The sequence below is a fragment of the Drosophila ananassae genome, chromosome 3L (genome assembly GCF_017639315.1).
Source record: "Drosophila ananassae strain 14024-0371.13 chromosome 3L, ASM1763931v2, whole genome shotgun sequence".
NCBI classification, from domain to species: Eukaryota; Metazoa; Arthropoda; class Insecta; order Diptera; family Drosophilidae; genus Drosophila; species Drosophila ananassae.
In genome coordinates, this window is record NC_057929.1 from 7,212,093 (window position 1) to 7,231,495 (window position 19,403).

Sequence of the window (19,403 nt, forward strand, 5' to 3'; positions counted from 1 at the left end):
ACATGGAAGGAAATAGTATTTCTTAATTTATATTATGAACATTATTAATATCTAATATGCAATTAAAAATGTAAATTTTGTATTGTTATCGAGGTTCCCGCGTTCGGCGTTCTTCCATCCCTAATCATAAGAAAACATTGTGCACGCGACAAGTCAGCTGTTGCTTCTTGGATTTTGGATGCAAAATTAAACAAATTTCGAGGTCTCCAATGCAAAAAACCACACTGTCAGTATGAAAAACAAAAGAAATAAAGCTGAGAAGAAAAATAAGAATAAAAAGAAGCTGTGGCACAAGAAGGGGAAGGCTTCTATAACAGCTACAAGGATTCTCCGCCAGTTGACAGAAAATGAGGATGCTGCCAACCCACCGATCGCGGTAAGTTTCAAACAATAAACCATATAACAAAGAAAAAAAAGTGAATTTTTTCGGTTCCGCGTTTTTTACGGCGCAGTTTCGGCTCTCCACCGCGCAAATCGGGGTTTGTTGGCTTGGGGCAACTGTGGCAGTGCGCAAACGCCAGAGTCCAGCGCCTAACACCCGTCATCAAACATTTTCAGCAGACAGTGAAAAGTGAAAAGTTCCAGAAAAAAAAATTCGTGCTCTTATCCCAGTGGCCAAATTAGTGAAAAGAACCCACCCAGCATGGAGAAGATCTGGCAGAAGGTTTGCGACCACCACGATGTTCCGGAGCAGGTTGCAAAGGAATGGTATTCCCGCATTCAGGAGCATCTAAGTGCCGAGAGCCCATCGCGCGCCTACCACAATTGGCAGGAGATGATGCAGCGCAAGGTGACGCACCTGGCTGGCGTCAAGAATCCTAACATCGTGTTGGCCGCCTTTTTCCAGTACTACCATTTCGATGGAAATCGCAGTTGCGCGGAGAAGAACTGCGAAGTCTTTGAGGAGTTCTGTCACGATGCCGTCATCGAAGACGTGAGTAGAAGTGCCAGACAAATTGCAGCGTCTAAAACTTTCTCCAAAAGGACCACGCCAAGAGTCTGGTGTGTAATCTGTTGGGACGCAAAACGCCCGACAATGAACTGACCTGGGACCACGACGACGAAGCAAATCTATTGCAAGATGTGGATCTTGTGGTGCTAGCGTAAGTATTTCCTGGTCCAACAAAGTCTTACCTCATATGTTTCAAACATATTCCAGGGCCCCGCCGGAGGAGTATCAACACTATACAACTCTCTTGCGCTCCGAGTATGCCAATCTCGATGATGCCAACTACAAGGCGATGCGGATCAAGGTGCTGGAGACATTGCTATTGATACCTTGCATCTATGCCACGGATGAGTATCGTAACAAGTACGAGGAGCTGGCCCGTGCCAATATTCGCAACGAGATCCGCGAACTGAAACAGCAAAACTAAGCTGCATTGGCTGCCGGGGGTTGGATGGATCGGGATGCGAAGGGCTGCTTTGTTCACTGCTGTTGAGTTGTACATTTGCTGGCCGTTTTACCTCGTTTGCCGCGCTCTAGCGAAATCAATATAATTTTACATTTAAGTCGGATGTAATCAAAATCACTTTCCTAGTTAGTGTGTACGCCTAGATATATACGTAAGCCCTGTAAACTCTCCAGCTCATAATAAACTCGATGTAAATCTCTTAAAGCGTTGCATGTTTTACTAAAAAAACTAAGAAAACTTAAAAGAATAATTCGCAGTAAGTAGGATAAGCAACCACTGGCTTGCTTTTCAATACACATCTTAATATTCTCAAGTTTTATTTAATTTTTTTTATTTTTATCGAATAGGGAACATCAACCACTACACAACCAACAATGTCGGCGCAGTCTTCTAATGGGGTTAAAAAACATAAAAACAAGGTAAGATCCAGTGAAATTGCATCTTCAAAGCTTTGATTATAATTTTTTTTTATTGATTACAGAAAAATCCAAAAAGGCTTCAAAAGAAGAAAAATGGAAAAGTCGATTTTAACCGTGAAATGGTATCGAAGCTTCTGAGCTCAATAAAAAAGAAATATCAAGTACAAAATTCACGCACCCGTAAGAAGCTAAACTTTAGGAAAGAATCGCCGGCAAAAGAATCCTCATTGCCCTTACCAAAATTTTACAAAACAAAGGTAATTGAATCCGTTTAGCTTTGAATTTAACTAATGTTTATTCCTGAAGGGCACCCAAAATCAATTAGGAAATGACACTGTCGAAGATGGGGAGATTGTAGAAGAAATATTGAGCAGCGATGATGACTGTGTTTTGATTGACGATTCAAATGCGTCCATAGACATCGAGGATGAGAAGCCGAGTACAAGCGAACAAATGTTAAAGGATTTAAAGTATGTCGAAGATAAGTGCCGTGAAGCCTCTCTGCGTCTAAAGAATAAAACAAACAACAACGTTGTCTACTCCCCAAAAAGCCATGTGGACACAAAGGAAGAAATAGACTCCTCTTGTATTATTTTGGATGATAGTAGTGATGGTTTACCAGATCCTAAAAAGAAGGCCAAAGATGCTAACCATGCGGTGATTGATGTGGACGAAGCTATTGTGGTTGAAGATTTCATTCCGCTGTCGTCTGACAAGAAAAATGAGAAGACAACCGCGAAGAAACGGAAATGCTCTAACAACACAACGCCGCCAAATAAAGTCAGATGTCGTATGAATGATAGTCTGTTTACAACGTCGGAGAAGAAGAAACTAGGAGACTATAACAGCAACACTTACAATCCTGCCACACAAGAAAGTGATACCTTTGCCGCACCCAAGAGCGATAAACGAGCCATCATAATTGACGGCAGCAATGTGGCCTTTGCGTAAGTTTTATTAAAAATTGTCATTTAATAATAATAATATAACTTTTATTCTCCATTTAGCCACGGAAGATCAAACATATTTTCATGCGAAGGCATTAAAATCTGTATTGATTACTTTGACAAAATGGGCCACAATGTCAAGGCTGTAATACCACTGTTTCGGAGAAACGCCACTAAATCCTCGAATCCAGATTTACTTAACCAGCTGCACAAGGACGGCAAGATTGTATTTACACCATGTAAAAACATACCTGGCCAGATGTCCATCAGTTATGATGATCGGTGAGCTAACTAGTTACTTTCAATCTAATAGCCTATTTAAAAACTCTTTCCCTTAGATTTATTTTGCAGCTCGCATATGAGATGAATGCGGCTGTCGTATCCAACGACAACTACCGAGATTTAATAGACGAAAATCCAGCATTCAAAAAGATTGTCGAATCTCGTGTCTTAGGATATTCGTGGTGCGACAATATTTTTATTCTGCCTAAGGATCCATATGGGCGCTGGGGACCCACCCTCACAGAAATTTTGAAATGTTAGTTTATGTTTATTTTTCGTTTAAATTTATCATTGTCGAAGCATTTAAGTATTCATACGCAACTTTATACGATTATTTCACAAAATCTGTACATATATATATATAGGCAACCAATAAATGTAAGACATTTGATTCAACTGAGTTACAGCACTGGAGGCTGGCCATTAACCATGAAAGTGGTGGTAGTCGTGGTGGTAACATTTGCCTCGTAGACTGGAGGAGGTTCGTTGGTGCCTCCGGCAGCCAGATTCGGGTTACTGGCCTCCAGACAGGTGGCAATGGTCAAGGTGCTGTCCTGCTTTCGGTCACTGAAAGCTGCTTCATCGTAGCTGGGTGGTAGGTCCAATGACTTGGGCAGCACGGTGATGTTTTGGCCATTTCCGCAAGCAGGATCGGCTCCGCCAGAACTTCCGGAGCTGCCGTTGCAGTTGTTGTTTGTTACTTGGATTTCCATTTGACGACGGGCTGAGTAAGAAATATATGTATTATATTATATATTCTTAATTTTTAATTTAAGCCTTAGATTTGTAATTAAAGAAGTTGCAATATCAGTAATTTAAAAGAACCGCCATATTTTAAATCGCTTCTCATAACATCTGTTATCACATGCTTTTTAACAGCCTACATGACTGTTAGATCAGCTGACTGCTGTTGTGACGTCATTCTTGAATTTAATCACAAACGTTGGTTATTTTAACACCTACGCTGTCGTTGAAGCACAGCACCTGAAGCGCACAGAACCGAGTAAGTGAAACTATTGGTAGATTGCCACCATCCAAAAATGCTCACCTTCATTCATGTTTACATAATGGCGATAGCCAAATCGCTGAGGTGAAAGTTAAGGTGCACTGTCGAGCAATATGTAAATAATTTGTTTGGCTGCTGCTTAAACGGAGATGCAACAGGTTTTAGTCGTTGGGAAGACGTTTTAGTGGCCACTAAAGTTGCACAGGGCAGAAGACAAACGCGAGTTAGAAGATCCCCTTGAACTAAACCACAAAGTGCGCGCTAAGCGAAGGTGAAAGTCCGAGCTCAGTCAAGGTTAATTAGCAACGGTGGTTCGATGTGCTTTACACACTTCACCGAGTTCCCTGGCGGAGCAATTAATCACACTGCTGCCCAGAAGTCTCACTCAGTCCATTTCTTTTCATTTTGCAGAGGAGATGCTGTTGCGGCGCTTTCTGGGCTATGGCGTACTGGGGGCCGGCTTGGCCTCTGCCGGCTGGAGTCTACATACCAACGACTACGACCCCAACTCGCTGGGCATCGTACGACTTTCCCGATCTGCCGCCGCCGTCGTGGACGTGGCGCTCACCTACAAGCGGGAACTTTACTACAGGGAATGGGACAAGACAACACCGGAATACAAGGCGGAAAAGAGCCGGGTCCACAAAATCGCGGCTGAAAAGTTGCTGGAGCTGATCTGCACCAACAAGGGCGTCTACATAAAAGTAGGTCAACACATCGGCGCTCTGGAGTACCTTTTACCCAAGGAGTTCGTTCAGACGATGAAGGTTCTTCACTCGAATGCGCCACAAAATCCCATTGAGGACCTGTACAAGGTGATTCGGCAGGATCTGCGCTGCAATCCGGAGGACATCTTTGACAGCTTCGAGAAGGAGCCCCTGGGCACTGCCTCCCTAGCTCAAGTGCACAAGGCGCGTCTGAAGACCGGCGAAGTGGTTGCAGTAAAAGTCCAACATCCATACGTGAAAGGCAACTCTCGGGTGGACATGAAAACCATGGAGTTGGCGGTCAATGTGCTGGCGCGTATATTCCCCGACTTCAAGATCCACTGGTTGGTCGAGGAGTCCAAGAAGAACCTACCCATTGAGCTGGACTTTCTGAACGAGGGCCGTAACGCCGAGAAAGTGGCCAAGCAGTTCGAGAAATTCTCGTGGCTCCGGGTGCCTAAGATCTATTGGAAGCTGAGCTCTTCTCGCGTCTTGGTTATGGAGTATTTGGAGGGTGGCCACGTGACGGATTTGGACTACATTCGGAAAAATAAGATCGATACCTTTGCGGTGGCTAATCGGATTGGACAGCTCTACTCCGAGATGATTTTTCGCACTGGATTTGTGCACAGCGACCCGCATCCTGGCAACATTTTAGTGCGTCGTACGCCGCAGAACGCTATGGAGATAATCCTGCTAGACCATGGACTGTATGCCAATCTGACAGACAAATTCCGATATGATTACTCTAAGCTCTGGCTGAGTATCCTCAATGTGGACCGCAAGGCCATGCGGCAGCACAGCGAGCAACTGGGAATTAAGGTAGGTTCTTCACAGTACGCCCTATGAAATTCTTTGTAATAACTTTAAATTCATCTTTCCAGGGTGACCTGTACGGGCTATTTGCCTGCATGGTGACGGGGCGTCCTTGGGAAACGGTGATGCAGGGCCTCACCAAAGTCAAGTATTCCAAAGAAGAGGTATGCCCAATCCTGTCCAAGGTCTCGCCAATTTCTGATGACCTACTCCTTTACTTTGCAGAAAAACACTCTGCAAAACAATACCTCGCTGGTGCTGCCACACATATCCGATGTACTGGAGCAAGTAGACCGCCAGATGCTGCTCATCCTTAAGACGAACGATCTGATCCGTGGCATTGAGTCCACGCTTCGCACCCAGAACCGGATGACCGCCTTTTGGGTAATGTCCAAGTGTTGTGTTCAATCGTCGTATGCCGAACAGAGAGCCCATAAAACTGCCACCGGCTCGTCGGGAATATTCTGGCTGAGACTCCGGGAAAGATGGGAGCTACTGAAACTGAACTGCTACTACCTCTACCTGGGACTGATTAATTTCGGTTTCCTCGAAGCACTCAAACAGGTTATTTAGTTTCTACATGAGGGTCCCCCAAATAAAGAGTACAAAACCATTGACAGTTCATAGTCTAAGTTTACCTCGTAGTCTTTGCTGGGCAAGATTCCTGGCAGCTGCCTCACGTTTGCGCTTTGCCGAGCTCTTCAGGGGAATATGGAGAATGGTTAGCAGGATAGGGAACAGCCAGGTGTCTGGATAGGGATCAGCTTACCATGATCACGGCCAGGGGAAACGCGATGACAAACATAAAGACCAGCACAATGTAGAGGATATAACTGGGATACCAGTAATAGTACACCCCGCTCCACCCATATCCGTTATTGTTCCACGTCCCGGATGAGATCGTAGGTATAATAATAGGAGTCACAGTGGTATTGAGCACCTCTCTCGTGGTATTGTAATGAGCTGTGGTATTCAACAGCGGAGCAATTGTACTCGATATAGTACTGGCCGTGCCGTTGATGACAGGTGCCATTTTTTTAATGACTATTTGTTCTGATTAATATACGGGGCTTTTGCGATTTTCGATTTCGACGCTCGATTTATGAGGAATGGAGGAACGCTCCTGCTCGACAGTACCGACTGACGAACCCAACTAACATGAAGTACTGGCTACCGAATCGACGGCCCGGGCGGACATGAGACAGATACTACAATAAAATCGAAAAAAAACGCACATATTTGCTTTGTAATCATTAGCTGATAAGGTGGGCCTAGCCAGGGCTTTGTTTTCTGTTTCATTTATCTAATGAGCAATGTGATAAATGTGCATAAATAGATTTATATCTATAGGTACACCCCAACACACATACATAAATATATATTAATGTCGGCCATGATTTATGACAGCCAAGAACTTGGGACTCTTGGACTCTCCTTTTCTGTGTCATCTCGAGAATGGGTTCAGTGGCCCTAACTAACGCAAATATTTATGTTTGCTCTCATCGGATTCCCAGATTCACTTACCGTGCTCCCCTTTGAGGCGCTGCGACATTGTGTAGGAGCGACAGGTAATCAGCAGTACCTGTAATTGGATACTTGATGGTACAACTGGATTTCGTGGGCAACCGCCTCCCAAGGCGGTGTCTCTACTCACGCGCAACAGAAAGAGCAGAAAGCTGAGGGCGAACAAAATCAGGAGGATGGCGCCCAGGCTATCCATTCTGGGGTTAAATGACCCAGCACTTGACCGGATGAGTTGTTCTGCCCAAAAACGTTGACCGTGATTCACTCTTAAAGCCTTGGGCGCATGTCAAAGCGATAAGATATGGGTTGGGGGGTGGACGAGTGTATCTATTTCGTGGCCGAAACTCTGATTACATTTTAAGCAGTTGATGGTCTTTTCAGCACCTTTTATCGGAGTCCCTCCGGGGATTCCTTCCAGCTTGTAATTTGCGGCGGCGTAATGGAGCGAACTTGGCCAACTGGGAGTCACTAGCCGAATGGCCATCCCACAGATTGTGCAGGCCCAGTTATATTCTGCCAGATTGCATTTAATGTTTGTACCGGCTGTTATCTCCCGAATCTGTCTGTCAGTCTGTTACTCAGTTAACGCTTAATTGAAGCTAATGGTTGTGTGCTCTCCGGCGTTCCAGCTCCGGCTCATGACCGATCCCTGACCCATGACCCCTGTCATGGCACCCCCGCACCGAACCAGACCAAAAAAACAAAAAACTCATAGCCAAAGTTTCGGTCTTCATTTTCCAACACAAATATATGTATATTTCCAATGTTTCTCTTTGATTTTAAATCAATTAAACGAATGAAAAGCATCACACGAAAATTCTTAAGTACTTAAGCACTACCAAACATTAAACCTTTACATAGATTTCGAGATAAATATTTTATTGAATTTTCAAATAGTAGTTCGTTTGTCCGACTGCTGGCCAAATAATCCTTTTGTTATTCGGCTTTATTTTTACTTTGCTTTCTTTTGTTTTGTTTTGTAATTCATTCCAATTCGGAAAACATTGGCATATCAATATTAAATTGGCACAATTGTTATATCCTTGCAGGGTATTTTCCATTTATGGTTTTTGTAATGCCTCCATATACATGATGTATAGGGGTTTTGATTTCTTTAATCCACCGGATTGGGAGATGGATTTCTTCAAGGAAACAATTATATTTTGAATTATGGGGATTCTGCAAGGGTATACAAAGTTCGGTTAGGCCCGAATATCGGTTTTTTATATTATTTGCTGGGTGTAATACCATTTTATATGTTTACTGATAATAATCACTGAAATTCAGATTTCCGCTGCCAGCCATTCTGTTGTTCGCTGAAATTGAATTTACGCTCTCTCAATTGAAATTGAAATTCGCAATTAATTTATTTACGTTTTGTTTGTTGACCCACTGGGTTCGCAATCAAAATTTAATTTTGCATAAAGTCCACTATATACACTAGTCTGTATAATCATATTTTGTGTCTAGGATACATACGTCGCAGCATATGGCAGCGAAATCTATCTATTTAACCAGCAAATCGTTTAGTTCATTCAATATCTATCTTTATTTAGCGTTTGGGAACTTAATTTAAATCAATTTAAATAAAAAATTAAGTGAAACGCAATCAGCTCGGGGCGCGTGTGTCCACACACACGCCACTGTTAAGGTGTCAGTTGCAATTAATGGGCCTTGGCGGTCGTTAATCTTTAATTAGCTGCAGTGTCCGATTTCTGATTGGGTTTCCCTCGGAACACACACGGATCCGATACCTGTATGAGTATCAAAAGGTAAGCATTAATTAAATCAAAGTGGAAAAGGAAACAAAGGGCTCTTGTAGGTATTCTTGGATCTTACTTTTAATTAAATCATTCAATGCTTCCTAGATAAAGTTCTTATACTTATTTTAATAATAAACTTGTGTTAACCATCTTTAAGGATATGCACATCAAAGCTATGGCTCGTATACTATCTGGCCATCTCATAAAAAATTCAGAGACATGTTTTCGTCTTTTTGTGGCTTTAAAATTATGTCCTGCCTAGCCTCAAAGATCCTGGAGTGTCCTTCCGTCACCCCCGTGGCAGGAAGTAACTTTTGTCAAGTTTCGTATACGAAACTGAAATTGGTTTCGGCAAACATGGCTAAAGCGAAAGATAAATTCACGTTGACATTTTAATTAATTTATCCCCCGACTATGTCTTGTTAATAGTTCTGTGTTTTCTTCCAGTTTACAATGTAAACGCAAAATACCAGGCCGTGCCGAGACCTTAATCAAATAAATACATATGAATACAAGTATAAGAACGCCCACACGTCCGCATACCGCACCGCATCGCACCGAAGGTAAAATTGTAGCCGAAACACACACGACACAAATCAATTTGCATAAGGATAGAACTTTCCAACTTTTGAGCATCGAAAGGAAACTTTGCTTTGCGGAAAATGCTCTGGAAGTGGCAAGAATCGGGACGGGCATGCTCATCTTTTTGATCGCCAGGACTGTCAGCAACAGGCTGAACTCTGAAGGATATCACTTTGCATCTGTCAGTCTGACGTGCAAAGATAACAGCTAGCTAACTGATATACGCCAGGATACTCTGACTTCCACTCCACAGGTATGGCTCTTGCCGAAATTTAAAATTTAGGTATCTGTGAGTCGGTATCTGAGGCACTTTGGGCTTCGTTCTATGCGTGTGTGTATTAAATTTGAAATTCAAATTTATGAAACTGCAGTGAAGGAGCGCCAGAGCCTGATTTTCATCTGCCAGGCCGGAGGAGACAGGAAGGACCTGGTCTGGGACAGACAAGAGACCGAAATATTCGTTCTTTGGCTCGCAAATTTGTGGCATTTTTTTTTTGCTTGATGCTTTAACAATTAGATAGCATACATTTTGGGGCCGCCCAGAACTCGCACACACTCGAAACTTTCCTTTTTTTTTTCTTTTTTCCTTGTGGGTGTGTGGCACTTTTATGTGGTGCGGTAGGCTATTTTTGAGACCGACTGCTGAGCACAGAAAGTTGCTCAGCTGGAATCAAGTTGTTAGCACAATTAGTAGGAGGCGTGAGCCGCCTGAATGGAGGAGGCGTGGCCGTTTGCGGCTTTCATTATCGAAACGTGCCTCACTTTGTCCATGAATGTTGAGCGAAATTAATTGCCGTCGGGCAGGAGTACAAGTCCCAAAGCGCCGCACCGGCTCGACCCGCCCCAGCGATTGCAGAAAACTTTTGTTTGAATAATTTCATTAAGATTAATTTTGGCAACAAAGGATCTGGAAAATTATAATTTATAATTAGCAGGCAAGCAGAAGCGGTTGTGTTTGCTTTTCGGGGGCTCCTCTCTGCTAACAGAGATTTTATTGAAAATTTTAATTATGATTTTGTGTGCGTTTCTGTGTTTTATTTCTCTCAGATTTTGTATTTATTTTTTTTTTTTATTATTTCTGTTTGCCAAAAAGTTTCGTTTCGCGTACATGGGCCATAAATGAGGTTTTCCGGTCTCAAAAACAAATTAAACTGAAGTCGAACTCTCAACGGCGAGGTCAACGAGAAAACGAGAACGCTGGACAATAAAGTTTAATGAATTACAATTTTCGCTGGTAACGGACGAAGGACTATGGCAGAGCGGAAGGAGTGCCAGCTGCTGGTAATCCTTGGACAAACAGACACGGCAAAAATGGAGCAAAAAGTCGAAAGGAAATGAAAATATGTCGACGGAAATGAGCATTGACGCCGTCCGATTGCCTCTGACCCAAGCTACCAGACATCCAGGACAAGACAACAGTGTCCTGTGACTGTATTGGTCAAGTCACATGCGCTGATTTCCCTGACTGGGTGGATCCGGAGTCCGATTCTGGCCATTTCATCATTGTCAACGGCCGCAGAACATCGAACAAACAATAAATATTGTAAACAATTTGTTTGGTCTGGCTGTGGAAATAGAAAGCCATTGCAAATATTTGCCCACGCTTTGGGCCAGCCCGAAACGGAAATCGTTTCCTCCAAGGAGCCATGGCCAGGGCCGAGCTGGGGCCGAGCTGTGGGCCGGGCTAAGTGGGTGGAGCAGGCAACTTTGTAAGCCCTTCGGGGCAATAAATTATCATCATCAGCAAATGGCAATGTGGTTCATCCTGCCAGCCCTTTTCCCCTTATCCTTACCCCCATAGCATTCATTCCGTTTCCTTTCCCCATAACAGCCGCTCACAATTTCCAATTGCCATCCGGCCCTGTAGCATTCCCAATTCGAGCCGGAGTCTCCAAGTGGGGTAAGCTGGGGCCCCTACTAGGTAGGTAATGCGGCATTAATTAAATCAAGCATCATTAAGCGGAGGCGTGGCCGTTGTGGGCGCTGTGCGGTTGAGTTCCTAATGGCAATTGCATTCGGATTGGGATTCCGTTTCGGATTTGCAATTGCACCGTGGTTAGGAGCACTTAAGCTTAGCCTCCGACGACTGTCAGTCCCAGGGACCACCACCGCACTGAACTGCCAAAGTTTGACTTGGCGGGTTCATTAATTTGATAGATGACTTTTGGTTAAATACTCGAAACACTCGAAAAAATTCTATAAAGGATAAACAAATTAATTCTCTATCCAATGCAGTGAAAACAACAACCGACCACTGTCCATGTGGCAAATTGAAAATAAAAACCTTCGTAAACACAAAATGTTTCAACTTCTGTGGCGGTTGCGTAAAATTTCATTTTCCAGAGAAAGGTTTTATGGCCGGCGCTTTCGGTCTAAATGCGGGCTTTTCACATATGTAAGTATGTGTGTGTGGGTGTTAGTAAGGATGTGATGGTAAGGATGTGTTTGTAAAGGTAATGTGCTCAATTGGCCGTGGCGGAAAATCTAAGGTAGAGTGATTTTTCAATAAAGCACACCCCCTGGTGGCAGAAATTGCATAAGTAGCTGCCACATGCGAGGCATCCGAGCCAGGCCGAGAATAGAGAAAGTTTTTTTGGAAAAAGGATCTCGTTTTTAGTGCATTGTCTTTGGGGTTGGCAGGAAGAAATTCGCTGGCAGGCTGGCAACTGGCCAACATATGGCGGAGCACGGCCGAAGGTTAAACAACAGCCAATGCACTTGGCCGACACCCACATATTGGGCCTCGAGAGGGGCGAACTGGGAGCACGCAGAGCATTGTAGACATTAAGCCCCCAGGGGCTTAGGCAGTAGGCTTTGGATGCTTCGGCTTTTGGCTGCCGCCGTGCAGTGGAGCTTGGCTAAGAGGATGGTGCGGATGGAGAGGTTGGAGTAGCACATCCTATTTATTGCCAACGCTTGTAACAGTCATTATTCACTCGGCGGGTCTTTGGGAGGCTTCTCGGGCCTCTTCGTCGGCTCTTTAAATTTCATTTGGCAAATGTAATTCGATTTAAGTTCCGTTCCCAGTTCATCCGCCTTTTTTTTGCCATTTTTGCCGTTTGCCATTTTGATGGCAATGAATTTTTCATAGCTCGGGCATGCCTTTTTTTGTGCTCTTTGTTGCAATGCATTTCAATTGAATAAGGCGACCAAATAAAAAAAAACCTCACAAACAAAACGAGAGCAGCTTGAAAAAGTTTAAACACACACACACACACACACACAGAAAATAAAGGGGGAAAAGGACTCTTAGTTTCGGTTCAGAAAAATAAAAACGGAAATGCATGTTTTGCATATTGCTTTGAGCCCTCAACAAATATGGAGTATTTCGACTGTGTGTGTGAAAATCAAATTTGCTGACCCTCAGCTTCTGTTTCACGCGCATTTTTCCCCCATCCTGTGGAAGCTCTATCCTTGCCCCTGCAGAAACACCGCATTTCATTTGTTGCCAACAATCGTCCATGCAAACAACAAAACTTGACTAAATGCAATAAACTGACCAAGTGCCTGGCCATTTTGCCACTGTTGCGGTTCCATCGCCACCCGCTCTCTCCGCCCACTTCCGCCGTACACTCAATCCCGCCCAGAATTTCGTTAGCCAAGCTTTGGGTTAAGCTCTGCCAACTCAGCGGCATTTTTAGATCCTTTTGACTGCTGTTTTTTTTTTGTTTTGGTTCGCATGGAATAAAATGCAATTTGCTCATTTTTGCATAAACCCCAATTTTATTCTCACGGCCAGGAAACGACTGAGAAATTGTTATTGTACACTCGAAAAATAAAACACGCGAAGTATTCAATCGAAATTCAATTTAAGTAAAAGCTTTTGATTCAAATGAAATGAATTTGATTGGAATAGTTTTCCCCATACCGTGTACGCACTGTATTTTGGCCAGAATCCTTGCCTCAAAGCCCGAACTGAAAACAAATCCTTTCCTCTCTAGTCATGGGATATGCTTGTCATACAGTCGTTGAAGTTACTCAATGCTATTCCCCAAAATCCCCCCAAAAAAAACAGACAAATACCGGACACCTACCTTGATTTACGTAAAAGGACGCTCGGCTCCGGCGGCGGCAGCGGCATCCAGCAAACTCAAATCGTTGAATGTTTCACAATTTTCCAGCACTTGGCTGCAAGTGGCGTTAATTAAATCAAAATCAATGGCCACCCGATGTCCGACATTCCCCGACTCCGACTCCGACACTGGCTCTGGGTCGGGCTCCTGTTCCGGCTGCTTCTGTGTTTTGACGGGATGGGATTCCCCATTGTCCGACGGTAGTTGCAGGTGGGTGTCCAGTTGGCAGCATGGGTTGTTGGTCGGGGAATTCCAATTCCAATTCTGTCCCTCGATGCTCCCGCTGCCCCCACCGCCTGCTGTCAGCATCGCCTGAAGCTCCTCCACACTGCAGTCGTACTCGTACTCATCGTACTCGAACTCATCGTCCATCAGCGAGTGCTCCGAGTAGCTCTCGTCGTCGTCGTCACAGTCAAAGTAACCACTCTGCGAATGAATCCGTAGATTGATGATTGTGTTGAGATTGCGATTGAGCACTTGATTGCCCTGGGTGGGTCTAAGTGGATATAGTGGTACTGACTAACAACTAGGCTGTATGGCTATATGGCAACTTCATTCAAGGCAACAAATATTATTTTTAAGTAATATTAAATACTATAATCTATTTCTTTTAATAAACATCTATCTAAAAATCATTTCAAAAGGCTTATCTTTTTGTTTATTGATTTCTGAATTTCTCACTTTTTAAAAATTTATGATTTAACCATTACTCTTGTTAGGGTCGTTAAATATTTAAGACCTAGTTAATCGCCTGAAACAGACTGTAACTTATCAAAAATTCAACGTCTAGAACCGCTGAAAACTCATTTAAAATTCATGAATACTCTTTAAAGAATTGAAATCCCGCCAGATCTTAATTTCTGGATAGTTTAGCAGGCCTGGCTGTTGTCAAACAAAAATTGTTGTCCTATCTGGGAAAGCCCACCTTCTGAATCCATAAATTCTATTCAACTCACCTGACAGTCCAGGCATCGGCAATTATCACAGAGGCTGCAGCTTAGACCCAAAATATCGGCTGCCTCCTGGTAGAGCCGTTGTTGCTGGGTGGTGGTCAGTGCGATGTTGTCCTCATTATGCATGCTCCAGTTGTTCAATTTATTCAGCTGCCGTTGCTCACTTCCACTTCCACTGCCACTGCCGCTGGCACTGCCCATGCCCATGCCCCTACCACTGGAACATCCATTTCCATTTGCAGTCCCTGCTCCTCCGGCCTGTTCGCGACTGATGCTCTGATTTTTCAAGTTCCCGCCATTGTTGTTCCGGCTGGGTGGTGGCTCCAATTGCGCCCAATTGCTGTCGAGCATGTTAAATGAAAGTTTATTTAGCTTCTGGTTGACTAAACTAAACGCGTATCAAATGGTTGCAAGTGGCGCGGAAGAACGCTGCCGATTAGGGAGTACGTGTGGGGCAAGGATATTGGGTAGAGTGGGGAAAGGACCCCTAGTGCGTGCCCATGCAAATTGATATGAAAGTGGGATGTATATATTATAGGCAAGTTAACTACGGATTAAACTAAAATGATCCTTCCTAGTTAATATATTTTTATAAAGCCCTAAGCCGCTATAACTTTTCATTCCTGCAATTAAAACCTAATGAATAGGAAACCCAATAGAATGATTTAATTTGTGGCGTTTCAAAGGACTTTTCAACTCTTAGTTCAGGCTAAATTAAGACACTTTTTTCTGCATTGGCTTTAATACCTGTCGGGGATTTAAAATTAATATAGCTTCTATAAAAACTGCAGGATGCAAAAAGGCCACCAGTATGAAAAAATATATGAAAAGTAAGTAACTTTGCACAACAAATTTGCGCAGTTATTTTGCATCACACACCCGGGTGCGGGTGTGTCATTCTTGTCAGTTCTGCTGGTGTTGCCATCCGGCTCCAGAAAGTTGATGAATGTGCTCCGGAGAATTTCCACCGTGCCGCCGTATTCCGCCGTGTATAATGAAAATGCCAAAGAAAGCAGTAGCAGGAGGAGCTACTCCATGGTGACTAAAAAAGTAAGAGGGCTGCACTCTCTCCTTTTTTTTGTCGGCTGACGTTTACTAATTAAATGCGCACTGGGTACTAATAAATCAAAGCAGAACCGAGACCCATCCCCCCCAGGCCGTGCCTCTCCTTTTCATGATGCAATTAATGAAATTTTCTCAGCCGCCTTTGCTGCGAAATTTTCAGTGAACGAACTTTGACATCATTATTGCCAAAGGGGATAAGGGATAGGGCCAAAAGTGGTGGAGTGTGCCGGCTCTGTGGCGGGAACTCGAAAACTTTACGCTCTCGTAAGCCGTATGAGTGATGTCAGGAGCCTTTGGGAGGTTCTTGTGGTATGAGAAGAAGTTTTCTTTTCGGTTGCAGGCCTTAAAATATGATTATTATACTTCAATATGCACTTTTTCTTTTGGCAATTTATACGATTTGCAGTAAAAGTCTCCTTTAAGTGCTACTTGCAGTCTCAAATTGCACTTCAATATGAACATTTATGACCAGCCATCCATTCAGAAGGCTGGGCCTGCATTTTAATCAACTTTTTCGACCCACCCCCCCTTTTAAGTCGCGTTAAGCTTGACTGCTTTCTGCGTTACTCGCCTTACTTTATGTTTATGCCGAGCGCGTTAATTTTTCAATTTCGCAAATGACTGGCTGGCTTGTCGGGAGGTGGTTGGGTGGATGGGTGGGCTGCCTTCGTCACTGGCAACTAAATTGCTAAGCGATGATGATCAAAACTTATGACTTCATGAACAATGCAGCAAAGTTTCGCGGCTGAAACAAAGTGTCCGCTGACAGATAACACAGGCCGACAATTTCCAACTTTTTTTTTCCTCCACGCATAATTTTACCTGCTCCATAATCTTTAGGCTCCCCTGAACCAAAGTCCAGAACAAACATAGGTGCTATCACCCACCGTTTCCGCGGTACACCTAAGAGAAGAAATTGATCAGATTTTACCATATATTGAATTATGTAGGCCGTGAAATGGCTACGACCATTATTGTTTCCAGTACATATCATTTTTGAAATGTATGTGTACCAACTAAAATTAAAAAATGGTATCTAACAGTTACCATATCTTTGGAATACTCATCCAAAGTTGAAATCTCAGATTTTCTACGTTAATTTTTTCTCTTCTATGATTTTTCCCCAAACATTTTTCTATGGAAGATTTTTATTTTCTTATTGAAATCAGTAGATCATACCATGTTTTAATTTTGGATTTAAGGAAAAACTCGGAATAATTTTATTGAATTTAATATAGGTGGTTCAACAATATTTTCTTAAATTAAATTGGAGTTTTTAATCTCATATTTTCAAAAAGTCATGGATATCTAAAACTGTTTCTATATTCAAAACGTATCTATTGCAGGTTCAGCTTGTTTAGTAAAGCTTTACAGAAGTTGTAGATAGCCATGACTTTTTGAAAATATGAGATTAAAAACTCCAATTTAATTTAAGAAAATATTGTTGAACCACCTATATTAAATTCAATAAAATTATTCCGAGTTTTTCCTTAAATCAAAAATTAAAACATGGTATGATCTACTGATTTCAATAAGAAAATAAAAATCTTCCATAGAAAAATGTTTGGGGAAAAATCATAGAAGAGAAAAAATTAACGTAGAAAATCTGAGATTTCAACTTTGGATGAGTATTCCAAAGATATGGTAACTGTTAGATACCATTTTTTAATTTTAGTTGGTACACATACATTTCAAAAATGATATGTACTGGAAACAATGATGGTCGTAGCCATTTCACGGCCTACATAATTCAATATATGGTAAAATTTGATCAATTTCTTCTCTTAGGTGTACCGCGGAAACGGTGGGTGATAGAACCTATGTTTGTTCTGGACTTTGGTTCAGGAGAGCCTAAAGGTTATGGAGCAGGTAAAATTATGCGTGGAGATTTTTTGCTGTTGGCCTGTGTAATTGAATGCGCTTAAAAGCCGCAACAACTGAGAAAGCCAGGGCCAAGGATAAGGCAGTCAACCATGAGAAATGGGTCTATCTTAGTAGGATTCAGGTTGTGTAAGTCGGAAGGCTGAACTCAATTTTGTCGCCTGGACAGTTCAATAATTAATTAAGCAATAATCGAATGCCTGAAAGCTGGAATGCAATTCGCACGGCACTCCGTCAACTTAATGAGAAACCACTTTGGCATGGCAACTAAGCCTGGTCGGGAGAGCCTGAAGACGCGGCGCCACGATTGCCGTCATAAAAAGTTGCCACATTTTGCAGCTCACTGGTGCCGCTGCTGCTTCTGCCTGCACGATGCCTTATAACATTTATGGGAATTTATAAGTTTTTGCGGCGGCACGAAGATTGTTAGCTATGATGGCGTAAAACGCACACACACACACGTGCCGCTACACTTGAAAATATTAATTAAAAATAAATAAGAAAGGGAAGACTTCAATAAAAATAAAATATAAATCAAAGTCTTAAGAGAAATATTATCTAATGAAAAAAGTTTATTGTTTGAGGCTATTTTGTGAGGTTTTTTTTTTTATATTTTAAGCCGAATTATTTCTTAGTGTAAGGACTCTTACATACCTGACGGTACCAGCATCTTCCGGCGCTGCCGCAGCGTTGCTGCGCCATTTTTCTTCTTCGAGATATTTGAGAAACTTTGTCTTCTTGGCAATAAGCGCTGATTTGACATTGGTGCATTTCTTCTTGGCCAAGAGTGGAGGGAGGCCGCCCGCCGTTGTGGCTCCTGCTGCTCCGCCACCACCTGCCCCTGCGGATCCTGAGGCTGGCCCACTTGCCGCGCCCTCAAGCGACTCCCCGCAACGGCTCCGGTTGTGATGTTGATTCCGGCCATTCTGTCCACCTCCACCTCCTCCTATGCCTGTCGCTGACAGGCAGCTATTGTTGTGGCTCCCATTGTTGTTGCTGTTGCTGTTGCTGCTGCTGCTGCTGTGGTTGTTGTTGTGGCTGCCGAGGGCCTGAGTGTGGGTGACATTTTGGCAGGCTCCGCCGACGCTGCAATTGAACAATTTTTGCAGGGCCGCCGTTGCCGGTGAACACATTGCGGTTGACATTGATGTAGCGACAGGATTTACGTAGTTTGATGCGCTTTCCGCTGCTGTTCCTGTTCCTATTCCTGCTCCTGATGTTGTTGTGGCTGCTTCTACTGATGCGGATGCTGCTGCTACTGCTGCTGCCGTTGCTTTGGAATTGCCAAAAGTTTTGAATTTATGTTGCACAACGCCACTCGAGCAAGTTGCCTCGATTGGATTCGCCACTCTGCTCCGGCTGCCATTTATTTCACGCGTTGTTGCCGCATATGTGCTAAAGTCCTGCCAAGATGGTCGACAGAGATAGGACACCAGAGAGAAAAAGAGAGAGAAAGATGGAAAGTAAAGTTCAGACAGTCGGTTGGACAGAGAGCAGTATCCTCATTGCAAAGGACTTACCCCATATGCACTATAGCTGGCATTAAGGACATAAATCGAATTTTGATTGTTGCACTGAAAGACCATGTCGTCCATTGTTTGGGCTAAGCAGGCAGAAAAAATGTCCTTTAAAACTTTAAACTTAAATGTCAGTACAGAGTCATATATCACATACATATTTGCCCATCATTTCATCATCAAATAAGGATTGTTTAAATTCAGCAAATAGTTTTGAAGTTACTTGTGGGGGAATTCTATGATATATGATACATGGATAAAAGTAAAAGCCTGTCATATATGGATAAGTAAGTTTTGGGGAGTAGGTTATATGTATTTCACTTTTAGGACCGAACCGGAAAATGTTCCCTAACAAAATTATGCAAATTTAACATTGAAATCAAACAGCAGACGGCGTTCTCTGTTTCAACTTTTCGCATTCGCAATCGAAACGGGGAAAATCCGAAGGAGACG

At 43.1% G+C, this 19,403-nt stretch overlaps 5 protein-coding genes across 11 annotated transcripts in view; 3 read left to right on the top strand and 2 right to left on the bottom strand.

Annotated features, from left to right (window-relative positions):
- The first annotated feature begins 106 nt into the window (after nt 1-106).
- LOC6495839 lies at nt 107-3,454 on the top strand. The gene is made up of 6 exons (XM_001959649.4): nt 107-376; nt 1,763-1,834; nt 1,897-2,091; nt 2,141-2,781; nt 2,842-3,063; nt 3,120-3,454. The coding sequence occupies exons 1-6, from the start codon at nt 233-235 to the stop codon at nt 3,322-3,324; spliced, it is 1,479 nt and encodes a 492-aa protein (XP_001959685.2). The 5' UTR covers nt 107-232; the 3' UTR covers nt 3,325-3,454.
- On the top strand, nt 255-1,834 carry LOC6495838. The gene is made up of 4 exons (XM_001959648.4): nt 255-376; nt 453-934; nt 985-1,103; nt 1,160-1,834. The coding sequence occupies exons 2-4, from the start codon at nt 644-646 to the stop codon at nt 1,374-1,376; spliced, it is 627 nt and encodes a 208-aa protein (XP_001959684.2). The 5' UTR covers nt 255-376; nt 453-643; the 3' UTR covers nt 1,377-1,834.
- On the bottom strand, nt 3,316-7,601 carry LOC6494779. Of its 5 annotated transcripts, XM_044715187.1 has the most exons (4): nt 7,501-7,590; nt 7,247-7,443; nt 7,117-7,174; nt 3,316-3,787 (listed from the first exon to the last, which is right to left on the bottom strand). In XM_044715187.1, the coding sequence occupies exons 2-4, from the start codon at nt 7,310-7,312 to the stop codon at nt 3,465-3,467; spliced, it is 447 nt and encodes a 148-aa protein (XP_044571122.1). In that variant the 5' UTR covers nt 7,313-7,443; nt 7,501-7,590; the 3' UTR covers nt 3,316-3,464. The 5 variants fall into 5 exon arrangements, with proteins under 5 accessions (XP_044571122.1, XP_014762965.1, XP_001959686.1 ...); XM_014907479.3 differs by having other exon boundaries at nt 7,247-7,601; XM_001959650.4 differs by lacking the exons at nt 7,117-7,174; nt 7,247-7,443; nt 7,501-7,590 and adding exons at nt 6,231-6,291; nt 6,362-6,814.
- Nucleotides 3,970-6,224, top strand: LOC6495840 (aarF domain-containing kinase 1). 2 transcript variants are annotated; one of them, XM_001959651.4, is made up of 4 exons: nt 3,970-4,066; nt 4,481-5,598; nt 5,661-5,756; nt 5,818-6,224. In XM_001959651.4, the coding sequence occupies exons 2-4, from the start codon at nt 4,486-4,488 to the stop codon at nt 6,163-6,165; spliced, it is 1,557 nt and encodes a 518-aa protein (XP_001959687.1). In that variant the 5' UTR covers nt 3,970-4,066; nt 4,481-4,485; the 3' UTR covers nt 6,166-6,224. The 2 variants fall into 2 exon arrangements, with proteins under 2 accessions (XP_001959687.1, XP_044571121.1); XM_044715186.1 differs by lacking the exon at nt 3,970-4,066 and adding an exon at nt 4,227-4,363.
- A 229-nt stretch (nt 7,602-7,830) lies between the features above and the next one.
- LOC6494778 (cell wall protein IFF6) overlaps nt 7,831-19,403 on the bottom strand; it is a 28,517-nt gene continuing 16,944 nt past the window's right edge. For both annotated transcript variants that reach the window (XM_014907477.3, XM_044715181.1), the window contains exons 4-8: nt 18,954-19,036; nt 18,088-18,836; nt 14,491-14,827; nt 13,496-13,960; nt 7,831-8,870 (exon numbers count right to left, since the gene is read on the bottom strand). In XM_014907477.3, the coding sequence (XP_014762963.1) occupies nt 13,502-13,960; nt 14,491-14,827; nt 18,088-18,836; nt 18,954-19,036 (1,628 nt within the window). In that variant the 3' untranslated portion in view covers nt 7,831-8,870; nt 13,496-13,501. The remainder of the gene's footprint in view (nt 8,871-13,495; nt 13,961-14,490; nt 14,828-18,087; nt 18,837-18,953; nt 19,037-19,403) is intronic.

Excerpts from the sequence above, each read along its gene's own strand:
- LOC6495840 (XM_001959651.4), top strand. The coding sequence starts at position 4,486 with ATGCTGTTGCGGCGCTTTCTGGGCTATGGCGTACTGGGGGCCGGCTTG. Across the intron at positions 5,599-5,660 it reads GCGAGCAACTGGGAATTAAG|GGTGACCTGTACGGGCTATT; the intron begins GTAGGTTCTTCA and ends TCATCTTTCCAG. Across the intron at positions 5,757-5,817 it reads TCAAGTATTCCAAAGAAGAG|AAAAACACTCTGCAAAACAA; the intron begins GTATGCCCAATC and ends TTTACTTTGCAG.
- LOC6495838 (XM_001959648.4), top strand. The coding sequence starts at position 644 with ATGGAGAAGATCTGGCAGAAGGTTTGCGACCACCACGATGTTCCGGAG. Across the intron at positions 935-984 it reads ACGATGCCGTCATCGAAGAC|GACCACGCCAAGAGTCTGGT; the intron begins GTGAGTAGAAGT and ends TTTCTCCAAAAG. Across the intron at positions 1,104-1,159 it reads GTGGATCTTGTGGTGCTAGC|GGCCCCGCCGGAGGAGTATC; the intron begins GTAAGTATTTCC and ends AACATATTCCAG.
- LOC6495839 (XM_001959649.4), top strand. The coding sequence starts at position 233 with ATGAAAAACAAAAGAAATAAAGCTGAGAAGAAAAATAAGAATAAAAAG. Across the intron at positions 1,835-1,896 it reads TTAAAAAACATAAAAACAAG|AAAAATCCAAAAAGGCTTCA; the intron begins GTAAGATCCAGT and ends TATTGATTACAG. Across the intron at positions 3,064-3,119 it reads TCCATCAGTTATGATGATCG|ATTTATTTTGCAGCTCGCAT; the intron begins GTGAGCTAACTA and ends TCTTTCCCTTAG.
- LOC6494779 (XM_001959650.4), bottom strand. The coding sequence starts at position 6,625 with ATGGCACCTGTCATCAACGGCACGGCCAGTACTATATCGAGTACAATT. Across the intron at positions 6,292-6,361 it reads TTCCCCTGGCCGTGATCATG|AGCTCGGCAAAGCGCAAACG; the intron begins GTAAGCTGATCC and ends ATTCCCCTGAAG. Across the intron at positions 3,788-6,230 it reads TGCCCAGCAAAGACTACGAG|CCCGTCGTCAAATGGAAATC; the intron begins GTAAACTTAGAC and ends TTTCTTACTCAG.